This window comes from Dermacentor variabilis, chromosome 7 (assembly GCF_050947875.1).
Source record: "Dermacentor variabilis isolate Ectoservices chromosome 7, ASM5094787v1, whole genome shotgun sequence".
Taxonomy (NCBI): Eukaryota; Metazoa; Arthropoda; class Arachnida; order Ixodida; family Ixodidae; genus Dermacentor; species Dermacentor variabilis.
The window spans coordinates 44,910,419-44,925,824 of NC_134574.1; the positions used below are offsets into that span (position 1 = coordinate 44,910,419).

Genomic DNA, 15,406 nt, shown 5'->3' on the forward strand with positions numbered 1-15,406 from the left:
CTTGACTTCCAGCAAGCCCTCAGCCTAAAGAATCTGCACCGCCCTTACCATGTGAATTCGCGGCGCGTATCAGCTATGGCGTACAAAGGCTGACGGAGATCACTGCTCTGAAGGTTCGAAAGTGTATTACAAGCTACAGTGCCGCCAACGTGCGTGCTTGCCAATCTAAGCGCGCGCAAAGGCTCAGAGGTGGGCGCTGGTGTTGTTATGGTTCTCGTGTCTCAACGTCGACAGAAATACCGCGGCCGATCATCGAGTCTGGAATCTGCGTACACAAGAAAATAAAACAAGTTTTTAGCATTCGTGCGCGAAGCGGGAGAGCGATCACAATGCTTGACTAAATCTCAAACAAGACCACTGTGGGCTTCAATAATTGTTTTCAGGTTAATGACTTCACGAATAACACTTCATCGTGCGTTGGTTCGTCCGTTTACTAAGTGACGTACTTGTCGCGAACCGAGCTGCACTGAGGTGCATGCATTGAGGACGGTTGCACTCCCTCCGAAGTAACATTTGCGAGACATGACTTTATTAGTGAAGTCATGGTCGCGCAAAGAATCCCCCCCGCCATGACGCGGCCGAAATTGCGGCAAGTGCAACGATGTTTTATAAAACATCAACATGGTATGAAACGGCATTCGAGTTGCAAGTTAAGTTTATTTTCAGTATATATGCATTACAGATTTGCCTTTGCAGTCACAAAAGACGTGTGCACCATTTATTGTCTCATTGCGTAAATAAACGCACCAGTCTAAGAGTCCTACAGCAAGCACGTCTCAATTAGGCAGAGTGACTGTGGAAACTAATAATGGAATGAACGAGCAAGCGAACGACTATACGAGCGCGCGAACTAAACGAACGAGCAAACGACAAAGCACGAACGACGACTAAACCAGCCAGCGAACGGGCGGGCGACCGCACGTTTTCTTTGCATGTGTTCCACCGCCGCATCTTAAACTTCGCACACATTAAAGCTCACTCGAATTAGCACATACGTCTCAATTACCTATGATGCTGACGCTCGGCGACGAACGCACCGTGTAACACGGTTTCGGGAGAGCACGCACGCTTTTCATCGGTGCCTCTGTATCGCAAATCCACCGGGCGACCGCCAACGGGAACACGAACAAATGAGGCAAACAAAGATATTCTATCTAAAGAAGGCTAGTAAGTAACCGCAAAAGGCAGAGAGCTGCTCTCCTGAGGCGCTTTCATGATCGAGACTGAAATTTTGTCAAAAGAACTGCGCTGAAACTTAAAAATTTTGTAATCATGTTATTGCACGCAACCTTGCGTGCCCGCGAACTCAAGCCGGTTGGCGTACCAAATAAATTAAGCGCACCAAATACGACTAACACGACCACGTAGTGCGTATATAAACCAAGATGTTGCGTAAAAATCGTGTTAAAGCATGCGTACAAATTACAACATGCACAGTGAACTGTGCAATATCTACTACGTTATTGCCCGCAGCACAATACGCAAGCCTGGCACATGCTATATACTCCGAGAGACTCACAACTTACCTCGCATAGTCGCGCGGAGAAAGTTGGTCGGAAGTTCTCCCTCCCGATTCGGTGAAGCCATGTCTTTCTTCTTAACCCGTCGCACTTAGGTACCGGACGGTATCGCGAACAGATTCTTGCCTTCGCTAAAACTATATTGGCATCCGTACGCGCAGCAGGTCATGGTCACAGAAAATGACGTGAAGCGACGTCGCACTTGCCACAAAACATCCTCCAAGGCGTTCGCAAAATCAAAACAACACAAAACAGGAACGGAAGGAATGGTGCCAACAAGCGCCGCTTCTCAAGCAAAAATGGCACTGAAGCGTGAATGTAAACAAACGAAGCCGGCGCAAGGGGCCACGTAATGCAATTAGGCCAATAGCGACTCCGCATTGGCTTCGGCCAGAGCGCTGGAGGGGGAGGCGGCATTCTTCAAAGCGTGGCACTACTTTACGAAGTTTAAGGGGCTTTAAGCGGCCAGATTGGTAGCGCCAACTGTTGGTGCAAAGCTCAACCACACAAACACGGAGCTAATTACTATATTCTGCTTAGCTGCTGGTGCAAATTTTCGACAGTGGCGTAATCCGTGTGGACAATTACGCCGCTGCCGAAAACTTGCACCAGCAGCGAAGCAGTATATAGTAGCTTACTGCAATTTTAGCTGTGTCTGTCTGGTTGAGCTCTACGCCACCAGGCGGCTGAACCGCTCTGGCCGCTCACGTTTATGCCCCAGCCCATCCGGCAATCCACCCAAACCACCCCTTCAACGCTACATAGCTTGCGATATTCAAGCCGCAAATTTTCTCAAATCATGCGCTTTTGATGAAGGAACTGTGGTTCAGGCGTGGCAGCACAAAGAAGCCGACATATCTTTCAGTAAGTACGGCTCGAGCCTCCCATACCCCAAGCATACACGAAGGGAACGAACGCGTGCGGCAGTCGAGCCACACACCTATACAAGCGAGCTGGAGCGAGCGCTGTCCTGGCGGTGACGTCACTCGCGATGGCACCACTCCAAAATTCTCGCCGCTAATAGGGCCTAGCATACTGTAGAATACATGGACGGTGCCTACCATTTGCCAGCATAATTAGGTCTACATGCTGTAGCTGTGATAGAAAACGTGCGAGGGCAAGGCGATCGCAAAGAAGGATGGCTTTGAGCGGTGCCTTTCCGCGCGCGCAATGTACGTGTTCCCAATACATGTTCCCAATTCGGAGCTGTTGCGGGTCTGCTGCGGGTTTGTTGTTTACGGCAATACCTGCCATAAACGACAATTTTGTGCGGCATGTAGCACAATTTCCTTCACGGCGCGGTTCGGCGCAATTGGCGCAGCACTTCCATCAGTGGCCCGGTAGTAATATCAGGCAACCCAGACAACACAAAACATCCTCAGGATGTCCTCATCCCGTAGCAGACGAACTGAGGACATCCCTAGCACGACCTGGTATCTTGTTCCAGAAAATGTACCTTATAGAACACTAACTTAAGTTAGTGTACGAAAAAGTTTGGCAACTAGTGGTCACTGTGAAAACAATGTTTTAGTGGCTCTCAAAAAGTTAAAGCACGACTTCGCGCTGGCGGGGGGGGGGGTCAGGATTCCCTAAACTCCGCCCCCTCCACCCAGTTATGGCCCTACTTCTTTTAGGCCATTCGTATACTGATGCCATCCGCATAGGTGACGAAACGCAGCGGCGTAGCAACGAGGGGGGGGGGTCATATACGTCCGAAGACACCCGAAAATTGTTGATATCCGCACCTTCCTCGACTACACCTGGGGGGGGGGGGGTGACAGAAGAGCTAAGGGCCCCGGGTGCCAGACGACCTACCTACGCCACTGGCGAAACGTCCAGGTTCTGTTTTGATGTTTTGTTGAGTAACGCCAATGCAGGAACAATTATCGCTGCCCAAAAGGGGATAGGTTATAAAAAAAAGCATTACTTACGACGCCACTTATGTATTACGATGAAAACTTGGCCCCAGCTGCTGTTGTTCTGGATCTGCCACATGTAATTTGAACTGCCAAAATTACGTGTCCTTGGCTAAATTAGCTGCATCTGTATACATTGCGTCTTGATTACTGCTAAAGGTGCACTGCTACAGCAGAAGCAGCGGCGAACACCCTCGCTATCACATACAAGGAAAAGCAAAACAGCTCAGCTTTAATAATGTCCGACTCGCAAGTGGCATGCAGAATATATCTACAAGGCAACATACCAGAAGTCGCCCTTAAAATCATAGGCGACACAATGAAAGAAGTTCATGCAATTTTATGGTGTCCTGGCCACGAGGGCATTTCTGGTAGCGAGTAGGCACACACTCTAGCTCGAGGCTTTACTAACTGAGCTGGAGATACGCACAAGAATGAAAAAGACGATCCCCTACTCGTCCGCGATATACTGTAGCACCAGCGAAGAACCCGACAACAGTAGGCCCCGCCATACAAACTACTCAATGTGGAGGAGCCGCAGGAACATAGAAGAATAAAGACGCATACCTACCCACATTTCGGTAGATACCATAAGCTAAACCCAACCTTGTAAAATAACCCTTGCCCGTGGTGCGGGCCCTCGCTTTCATTGCCTCACGTAACATGGGAGTGTGCCAAAAGACCTCATACTATTCATTCACCTTTGTTACTCACCTTAATAAGGGAGCCCTGGGAGGTCATCCTCGCTCTTGCTGACCTCGAGGCCCAGAAGGGCCTCCTGGATCAATCAAGCTGGGCGAGTCGCAGTGGCCGTTGGAGTCTTGGAACAGGGACCCACCCTGCACCGCTCCCTTCCCCATTTTTTTTTTTCTCGTCAATAAATGTTTATTCCTCCTCCTCCTCTGCATCTGCCAGCGCACAGCCGAACTTGCCCGCTTTCGTCAGCGGGCAAGCCTTCTTCGTCAGCGTGTTGACGTGCGTGTGCAGGTGTGTGTGTTTACGGTGTTGGTTCGTTGCGATGAGTTCCGCTGTGAGGAAACGCAAAGTTTTGTCGCTTGAAGATAAGCTCTCAATTTTGAATGCGGTTACCACCGGTGAAAAAAAGCATGTCGCTGCCCGCTTCAATATACCAGCCAGCCCCCTGTCAACCATTCTTGCTGCAGAAGAAAGCATCCACACTGTGATGGAATTGGGCACAAGTGCCAAGAAGAAAAAAATGAAGATGCCGACATATGCTGATGTGGACAACGCCGTGTTTGCATGGTTTTTGGATAGACGAGCACAGGACGTGCGCCTAAGTGGCGCGATTTTGCAGCGGAACGCCATAGATTTTGCTTGCATCCTGGGCCACGACGACTTCAAAGCGAGTAAGGGCTGGCTACATGGATTTAAAAGCCGGCACGGTGTCGTCAGAAAGGTGATATCTGGCAATTCTGCCTCCATGCTGTTGCCTCGTGGGTGGCCGAGAAGCTTCCCGGCATTTTCAGCCGCTACGAAGCTGCCAACATTTATAATGCTGATGAGACGGCCCTGTTTTATCAAATGTTGCCGATCCGCACGTTGTCACTAAAGGGAGAAGACTGCCGCGGTGAAAAGCAAAGTAAACTCCGTGTGACGGTTTTGCTTTGCGCCAACACTGATGGCAGCGACAAGCGAATCCCATTGATTATTGGCCGCAATGCCGAGCCCAGATGTCTTAAAGGAACAAGGCGGATCCCAGTAAAATATGTGGCAAACTCCAAAGCGTGGATGTCATGGGCAATTTTTTCCGACTGGCTGAAGGCACTCAACCAAGACGTCGAGTGACAAGGCCCCAGCATTTGTTTGCTGCTTGACAACTGCTCCTCGCACCATGTGGAAGGCCTACAGCTTTCGAACGTCGAGCTGCAGTACTTGCCACCTAACTGCACTTCTGTCATACAACCCTTAGACAAAGGGGCTATTAACAGCTTTAAATGCTGTTACCGCTGTCGATTGATATAAAAGTTGCTCCTGGACATCCGCCTTGAACGGCCGACGAAAGCAGGTATCTACCAAGCCATCGAAATGATTGCTGCGTCATGGCAAGAGGTCGGATCACAAGTGATCACCAATTGCTTCGCCACGGCTCAGGTAAGTCAGGCCATTCAAGCTACAGTCCCTGAAGACGAACCTTCAAGCCCAACAGAGGTCGCACAAGCGTTGGATGACCTACACATGAACCGTGGGGTGCCCCATGGTGTCGAACTGTGCGACTTCTTGTTTGCGGACAATGGCGGCGTGCCTGCGAAAGAGATGACTGATGCAGCACTTGTGGAAACCGTTAAAGATAGTCTTGAAGGTGACGGTTCGTCAGAGCCTGATACGTTTTGTGTGGTGCCTACCACGAGGGAATTGATGGATGCGGTGGACGTACTGCGCCGTTTCATCGGCTAGCAGGACAACGAACCAACCCTGGATGCCTTAGTTTCCTTGGAGCGCCGAGTAGTGGCTTCGATCGGGCAAAAACAGCAAGCGAAAATTATGCAGTTCTTCCCTATTAAATAAATTCTTTGAATGGCGAGTTCACTTCAGTTGATATCTGTCGCATTTTTATTTCATTTTGGCATGATCCTTACCAGTCTTAACCTGAAACTGCATGTAACAAAAACCTGGATATAACGAAAAATTTCGAGCTTTTTTTCAATTTTTTTATATCCAGGTTTGACTGTATACAGGATGTCCTAACACTAGTCTTCTAATATACAGGGTGTCCCAACTGCCACGCAACTGGCTGCTCGAGGCACTTTGCATATACTCACGAGCTCCTTTCATGCTCGGAAAAACACTTTTATGTAGCACTTATTGAGCAACAGAAAGATGTGTGGGAAGTTTTTCATGTTGCTCTACAATTTTATCATTGACACTTTTAATCTAATTGTAATATTTGAGAAGTTGATTAATTAATCAAGAGTAATATGTAAATAGGTGCAACACAAAAAAGTAATCTGAGTATCTCCAAGTGACAGCAAACAACTTTGCCTTAGTTCTGTCCAGCTACATGGCATTTGCATATGTTTAAATTTTGGTGCATGCTACTTGGGACACTGTATACTGTGCTATCATGCCCAGACATCGTAAGTAGCAATGCATAAGAGCATATTCAGTGTATATTCAGCAGTGTAACCAAGCTTAAGTCGTACAGTTTACGAATCTCCATAAAACAGACAACAAGACAATGAGCGATCCTTCGAACGCATCTTTGGCTACTTTATTATTGCTTTTCTACAAAATAAAAAAAAAATAAGAACTGTAGGGAATGGGGGAATATGGGAGGCATTTTTATCTGACATTCTTAATGGGCAAACAGCAGCAAAAAAAAAAAGAAAATGTAGATGACCCTACAAATGTCACACATAACCTGCGCTGTAAAAACAAACTCATAAAATTCGCGGATAAAAGAGACTGAGGTATTGTACAAGTATATTTATGAAGGGATGTAGTTAAATGAGGCCCTGAAGCGCAACACAACAAAATGTTTAAACCTGCAAAGGCAATGCCTCCATCTTGAAGTGAACTGAAAAGAGTTCAAGCACACACAGCAATTGTCAGCAAATGCAGTACTCCTTAAGTCTTGCTAACAGCACAGCGATTGCACATGTCAAAACAGGCTGCTGTTCATCTTGAAACCTTCGTAACATCATGCTCAACCAACACCAGCAACAAGCTTTCCTGTTTTGTGCATGCAGGAAGACACCAAGTGATACAGTAAAAGCAGTGGGCGCGAGTAATCAAGACTTGTGTGATGATGAGGCAAATGTGACGCTACTGCGGCGCCTGCATCTCAAACAAGAAAATCTTGGTGGGCAAAGTAGGCTAGCACGGGAAGCACTTTTTCCGGAAGCGGATTAACGGTCTTGGCATTTTTGGCAGCTACAAGCGCGAGTTTGGTACAGAGGCCTACAGAGGATGAGACGCTTGGGCTCTATCCAACTAAAACAATGCACAGCAATTTGGTAACGTACAGCATGGTTTCACTGTAGCTGTAAGGAGTCCTTACAGACAGATATCAAACACAGAGTCACACTCTAAATATGCACGGCGCCACAACACGTAGCATCACAGGACAACACTGGAATCCAACGCACCAGTGGCCAATTTGATCAAGTAGTTGCCAGATAGCTAAACAGCGGCTAGGCAAGCAACCAGAAAGCCATATGTGCAACACCTGTGGGAAATTTATAAAACAGATTGTCATTTCTGACCAAATAGTTCCATCCCATAAAGAGTATTACTATCAGTGCAACAGGGACGCATAAAAACAGTACCGTTTTCTTGACGTTAGGAGTCGTACTCTCGTTGCCTCAATGGGGATGCATAAAAACACACCATTTCCTCAATGTCTAGTAAATGAATTCCAAAACTGTGGTGAAAATTGCGGCGACAGACCTGCGATGGTGGCATGAAGTATGTTGTCCATATAGGGCTACATCAAAAAGTATGTCAGGACAGAACACTGCTGCCAAGAGCAAAGGACAAGCAGGAAAAAGTGAGTAATAGTCACGGGTGCAGCCACCACAAAGAAAGTCAGTTTTGCTTCTTCCACGGTTGTGGGGTACCAGTTACAAAGGACGGCAAAATGACCACACTGTTTCAATGTCTCACACTGGGCACGGAAAACTGGCAACTAACGCAGAGAGCACAGATATGGAAAGTGGCAACAGAAACCTTGAGCCTGTGCGGTTCTCCTTTTGTCTTGAAATGACGAACCTATGCGACAGCTAAGGAATGAGCGCACTGCCAATGAGCCTGCGTGTGTGAAGGAATGAAGGAGTCGCACAAAACCGATGGCGATTTCTCCCACGTACACGCACATGCATATACTACGCCACGTGCAGTTCGATAAACAGGTGCGAGTAAACAGCCGAGCTAGAGAAACGAGAAGAGGAATCCCTGACCACAACACAGTTGCTTTCGGTCAGAGTGTGGACGCGCTAAGTCAACTACTACAACTGCAAAATTCATTAAATGCACCTTTGCTGGCTAGGTAACATCTTCAAGCAAAAGCCTTGCACCATTCAAAATGCCCTTTAACGTTTTGGGAAACTCGTTGCGATGGCTCTGGGAGGAAAAAAACAAAACAAATCTAACACAGTTGAAACAGATCACAGATTTTCCAGTCACCTGACACAAGGCAGAAGGAATGCACCGTCAATGTTACAGAACGAAGGGGCTTCCAGTAAGGCTCAGAACCAATTCTCTCCACTTCTTCAGACACCAGAAATGGAAGATGACATTGAAAAGCATTGTGCTCTGCTCCCAAAACACCAAAACTCTTTGCTACAGATTCACGCACGAAGAACACGAAAAGTCAAGTGAAATCCAAACAAGGGAACATACAACTCCCTTTAGTAAAGCCCAGTAGAAGCAAGTCTAGAAGAGCTGGAGTCCTACGACGTTAAGAACTTGTTTTAAGGAACTGCAAGTTATGTGAAAAAGAGACAACACCTATCTAAATAGTAGTAGACACTGTGGCAACTAGATGAGAACTGCTTGCTAAAGGTTTACACAGAAAAACATGTGAAGCAGAATTGAAACAGAAGGACATTATACAACTGTGCTTACTACCATATTTGCATAAACGTAATATTTTTTAAAATCTTGTGTAATTAGAGCAAGATAAATGAGAAAGCACTTCATATCGTGTTTAAAACAGCACCCTGAGCAAATGAGAAATTCCATCCCACCACACCCTGCCCGACTTTGGGCTTAAAGAAAGAAGCGGCCTCAGGCGTTGGCGAACAGAGCCTTGCTGGAAAGTCAACCTTTTCATATCATACCATAACCACAGTCATTGCCCAAGAGCTAGGCTAGCAACTCATTAATTCTAATGGCAATACTAGGTTTTGAAGAGCACCCCTTGATGTGATACTCATGCAAATAACGTAGTAACTAACTAATAATGTAATAATAATGTAGTAATGTCTCCTGGAGTCACAATTTTTTTTTAGGCACCTGTGGCTAGTGTTAATGGGCTGGGACTTAGACAGTGGGCCATGGGCTCAGAACAAAAATGACCATAAGCCAGACCTCCAACACCTGGTTTCTAAATCCTTTAGCAATTTGAATTTCCAAATGCCCTTGCATTCAAAAACCCATGCATCAAAAGCAATGTTTCTTGTGTTTTACCTTCGCCACTGACATAAGAAGTAGGCTACCACAAATGCTGCAATTCTAGTTCACCCATTGTTGCTGCAACAATTACGTCAAAAGAAAAAATAACAGTAATGCGGAATAAAAATATGCCATAAAAATGCAATAGATAAATGGTTTCGGTGCTGGACGCAATACTATGATACACAGGAAATGTAGGGACAATGTCCAGAAAATTCTTTAAAAGTTAAACATTATAATGAGTTCCAAAGGCGTCCCTCATTCGAGACAGTTGTTAGACACACATTAGTACATCTAAGGTACACCAGATGAGCAAAGAGCAACATTCAGGAGCATTGTGGACAGTCTTGGTGGTTCAAGATTCAATGCTGCAGCGCTTTCATTGGCACATTTGATTCCATGGAATGTTGAATAAAAAATCAGACAATAGTTCTAGGTCTGAAATTTTACAGATTGCTACCATAGAGTAAAAAAATTTAATTCAGTACTAAATGTTGTGCAGTCTCATAAGTGAACCTACTACTATATCAGCATTGCACAATATACGCAAATGGCACCATTTGGAGAGTAAACCATTCTTTAAACTTATTCTTACTCAAAATTAGAAGGCCTTCTTTAGGATGCAGAAGTGTCTGAAATCAGACTTGTCCTTCTATCTAATCAACAAAGACTGATGTCTTTTCTTTATGAAGAGAATTTTGGATGGCCTCTGCCATGTCCTATCTGAAAAACGAAATGAGAAAATGAGTCTTTCATAACATCACACCAATAAACATAGTCCTTACACTTGCCACACACTGTGCTCTGTAAATGCCAACGCACATTTACCAGATGTAATGAATAAGTTATAATGACAAGTCTTCAACGGCTTTCAACGCCATCAGCCTAGATCTCCGTGTGCCGCGGGCGGCTGGCTCAAATGCTGCTAAAAGTTTGGCTTTGGCTAACTTGAGAACATAAGGCCATTGTAACTGCGCTGGAAGTTGGGCGACAAGTAACGAACTTGCTAAATGTGTCCATCAAAGCTCTCTGCAGCTGCCACATTTAGGCAACATGATGAAACAAGCTGCATGCAGATGCATGATGGAAGATCAGCACATAGCATTCCTATCTTGAGAGACACAGCACAGCTGCCTGCAAGCAAAGGTGGGCTGAGTACGCACAATGATGATTTACCCAGTCCTCTTGCGGTAGGCATGTTGAACATATGACACGAACACACATAAAACATCTACTACAAGAATACGAACAACAATTACATGGTGAGTTGCAGTTTTGACGTAAGGTACAGTTGAGTTTGAGCTGTACATCCCAGCTCTAGCCACTGGTCACACGTCAACCGGGGCTGAAAAAAGTGTTCACGGTGCAGAATGCCAGTTCACTGGACTGTGTCCTCAAAGTCGCTAGAATTTTGGGCAACTCCTCCAGTTCCCAGAGTCTGAGGCAGACACCAACCACGGTCACACACATTTGCAGTTCACTTCTCGAGGTTACAGATGCTTGCCGGAACGGATACATTTAAAAGCCAGTTATACCCAAGCCGGCAAAAGTCGGGCCAAAAGCGCTGAGACGTAATGATACAGATGGATTTCGGAGTTACACAGCCACAGCAATCCATTCATCCGAGCTTCAGCATTTGATGTTAGCCGGGTATTGGCAAATGGTTGAGCTCTTTTCAATGCCCGATGCTTCAGGTGTAGAAACACTGCAGCAAACACTTCACTGCACTTTGTCCTTGCACTCGCTCTGCAATGCCAAAAATTGAGTCCCGCCGTAGTCAGTCTTGGCCTATTGCCTTGACAGCAACCAAAGCAAACTTTGGGCAACTTTCTTTCTGACACACAAGCTAAGAACAGCAGCTTGCAAGCAGTTTTGAAGTCGCTGAGAAGTTGTACGAGGAGCACATAACGATTTTGTGTGGCAAGAAAGCAGTGGGAATGGTGTCATATCACCACAACCCCTTGGGTGCACAGCATTCTCACTCAATTTTTCACAGATGAACTATCACACATTTAGCGGCCAGCAGATGACTTTGTTTGTCCTGTGCCTATCTTGGAGGAGCAGAAGGTTTAAAGGATGCAGCAGACGAAACAACTTGCTGAACCACTGACCAATGTACTAGTTGGGTTTCCAAAGAGCTTGAGTTTTGGTCATGCAGACAACAAGCACCACGTTCAGCAGACAACGATATTGTTGTCTTCCATCCATCGTGGAGAAGCAGGCAGACTGAGAAATGTGAAAGTTCCGGGCAGCTTGCCAACTAAGTATCTGAGGGTCCAAAAAACCAGTCTGCAAAACGGCGGAGTTGGGCACTCGCGGTCTCGGACTGCTCGTGCAGACGATGGTTCTCCTGCTGCAACTGCCGGACCTGGTGTTCAAGGTTTGCCTTCCTGTGCTGCTCCTGTGGGGGTTCACAGGCAAAACAAAGAATTGCAAAGATATTTGACTGGCTAGCTTTCGGAGCTTATATTTTAGTATACACCAACTGTTGCACTGACATGGCAATCACTTGTGTATGTTCGCTAAATAGGATTTGCTGCACAATTGGACATCCCACATATAATATAAACCTGAATGATAAATATCACGTGCAATTTTGAAGCTGCAAAATACAGAAACAGACATATATTATATGCATAAGATATGACTAAGAAACAATTTGCTTTGTGTCACACAAGACTAAGACACTTAAGCTTCTGAAAACTCTGATGCTTGAATATTAGTGCAACGAAAATTCCGCAAACCAAAGTACGGAACCAAATTATGTCTTCTAGTAGTTGCGTATTGACTTTGTGTGCTATGCAAGAGGGAGTGTTGCTGGGCAAACGGCTGTTCAATTAAAAGTCATCCTAGGCTGCGCAGAAAGTTGACCATAGTTACACACAAATATAATGCAGGCAAATGCATAGTGTTTATGCACCTGTTGTCGTCCTTTTGCACAGCCAACAAATGTTTTCTTTTATACTGTCATTGTAATTATGTCACAAAATCTATCACAGAACAGTTACTGCAGAAGTATGATATCACAAATGCTCCTGTTTTAGTAGTTGCATTGTTGGTAAATCTGGAAATATGTTCCCAAACGACAAGGTCATGAAAAAGATTTGTACACGTCTGCATGCATTGCTAAAGTAATATTTGCCTTGCTGTAGCAAGTCATGTTCCATTCTTAGTCCGTTGATCATTGTATGTCATCACATGGCTTATGCTAGTGTGAAATCTGATCCAATACACCAAAATTACATGATCATAAAAAAAAAAAAAAGGAACCCAAGTCAACTGGGAGAGACAAACATAAAACTAGACACTTTCTTATTTGTAGCATTATTTGCATATCTTTTACATGACTATGCCGACATGTCAAATTGTGGTTGTCATCTCAGATGCTCACTTATTTGTATTGACATTAACTCGATTCCTTGTCCATTTCATTGTAGACTGTACTGCCTAATGCTCTATCTAATGTGTCTGAAATGAGTTTTTTTTTAGAAGGCTGCGAGATGAGTTTAGAAAGAATGCCTGTTAGCATGTCCAACAAGATAGGCTTGCTGCCTGTCTTGTTCACACAGAAGCACAGCTGGCATGACTGTAAGGTTTAGCTATTCTTCCTCAGTCAGCAACTTCCAAACTATCGCATTCAAATTATTCCAATACTACTGCTATTTGCTTCATACCAAACAATTTATAATCACACAAGCCTAAGATGCAATACTTCACCGGCTGACTAACAGTCATGGAATTTCGTGAACTGACTACCCTTGCTATAATTGGTACTCACATTGTTAAAGATGTAGTACCTCACAAGTGAACCACCATTACACGTTGTTACCGCTCAGTTCGGACACACCAGTATTGCTTCAAATGTCACGTAAACAAACAAGTTTATTACGAGAATTAGCTGATCTCAATAGATAGCGTGCACGTAACATCATGGACTCGGCTTCTCAACCAAGTTGGTCCTCTAACACGGCACCTAGGATGACGTGAGTGTATCACATTCGCTGCCATGAGCAGCCTGGTTCAATGTCACAGAGACGTGGTCAGAACACTGACGGCATGTGTGCAAAAACCACGGCAGAACCACCACTACAAGGCACCCAAAAGATGCAGCTTCTGACCATGCTGGCACTCCAACATGGCGGCTAAGGTGAGGTCAGTGCAAGCCCTCTGTATGCATGATGAAAGCCAATTACTGCTTTTGCAAATTGCTAATCTTAGAAATATAGCTCGAACGTCGTCTTCTGCAAGTTTGTAGCTCTGGCGCAGCACCAAATAACAGCCCATATAAGGGTGCATTTATTTGTCAAGTGACATTAACACACGCAACTCCACCAACTGCACCTCTCGAGCCTAGGCAAGCTCCTCCCATGTTTTGTCTCGTAAATTTTGAGCAGAAAGAAGACAAAAAAAAGGGGTGGAGGTTATCAGCTTAGATGCGAGTCATTGCAGTACGAAATTTTCATAGCTATGTACTACCAAAATAGGATATCAAGACGTCAAACCAAGAGCTTTCACTCAATGAATACGAGAGCTGGACTCACAATTAATCCATCCAAGATTCAACTTTGTCAGCAGTTGAAAAATAAAAAGCGGGACCAGTTAGACATTAATGTAGTGAACTACTACTTAATTCTGATTACACACTTCCATATATTGTATCTAACAGTGTATCATATTTCATTTATTCACAATGCAAAAATCCCAAGGTGAAAAGCGATGAAATGCTGTTGGTCTAATGCCACCTACGATCAAGGTGAAGAAGCCTTGAAATGTATTCCTCTGAGAAAAAGTGCGCCAGCCAAAGGATTGCTTAAAAAAAAACTGCATTTATTCATAATTCAGGCACACAAACTGAAATTGACAAATACACTGGAAAGTTTGCAAGACCAAGTTTAGACTGGAGCACTCAATTTGAAGTTACATTCATTGACGGAGAAAAAAAAAAGAGCTTTATCATGGAATTCCTGATCCACTCAGGGGAGTATGTAGTCATACAGTCTGTGGATCTAAGTTTATGTTTTAGTACACTGTGTGAATCCACCTTATTAAGCAGTACTAGGCGTCAGTCGCAGCATCTGGATTAAAATTAAATGCTGGGATTTCACGCGCCACAACCACAATTCTGATTATTAGGCATGCCGTAGTGGGCGATTCCCAACGAATGTTCACCAGCTGGGGTTCTTTTATGTGCCTCGAGTGCAGGGAAACGGGCGTATTTGCATTGCGGCTGCTGCAGCCGGGATATGATCCCGCAAACTCGAGATTAGCAGTGCAACAACATAGCCGTTACGCCACCGCAGCGGGTGTCAGCATCTGGATGGTGCTGCAGATATGGTGAACTTGGGCAACTCAATACTAAATGCAGAGTGAGTGAAACCTCGATATAACAAATTATTGAATACAATGAATTAAATATAAAACGCTTCTCATATTAGCATGCAGTGAGGTCCAATTGTAAATTAGGTACATGCCCAAGTAATTAAATTTAACTCCATCAAGCCCAAGCTAACTGTCCCACGTAAGCGTCTAGAGCACTTGCCTGTGCTAGAGTTTCCTGGAGCTTCACCACCTTGTCTTCAAGGGCTTGCAGTCTCTGTTCCGGCTGCTTGAGATTGCCGCTGCTACTGGTGCTGGAAGTATCCAGGAGAAAAAGAAATGCAGATCCCACACACTGTGCAAATCGGCGTAAGTGAAGCTTTCTGTGCTGTTTGCTTTGACTGACAATAATTAGCGATGATGTTGACGGAGAATGTTTGATTTCTTCAACATTTGGTACAACACCAGAGTGGTGAGTTGATGTTAAACGTCACCTTGCGTGCACCCCTGCTGTTTGTCTGC

General features: G+C 45.1%; 1 protein-coding gene across 3 annotated transcripts in view; it reads right to left on the reverse strand.

The window, feature by feature from the left end:
- Positions 1 to 6,638: 6,638 nt before the first annotated feature.
- The window catches only part of LOC142587416 (signal-induced proliferation-associated 1-like protein 2), a 194,338-nt gene continuing 185,570 nt past the window's right edge, over positions 6,639 to 15,406 (reverse strand). For all 3 annotated transcript variants that reach the window (XM_075698427.1, XM_075698424.1, XM_075698426.1), the window contains exons 26-27: positions 15,108 to 15,198; positions 6,639 to 11,969 (exon numbers count right to left, since the gene is read on the reverse strand). In XM_075698427.1, the coding sequence (XP_075554542.1) occupies positions 11,829 to 11,969; positions 15,108 to 15,198 (232 nt within the window). In that variant the 3' untranslated portion in view covers positions 6,639 to 11,828. The remainder of the gene's footprint in view (positions 11,970 to 15,107; positions 15,199 to 15,406) is intronic.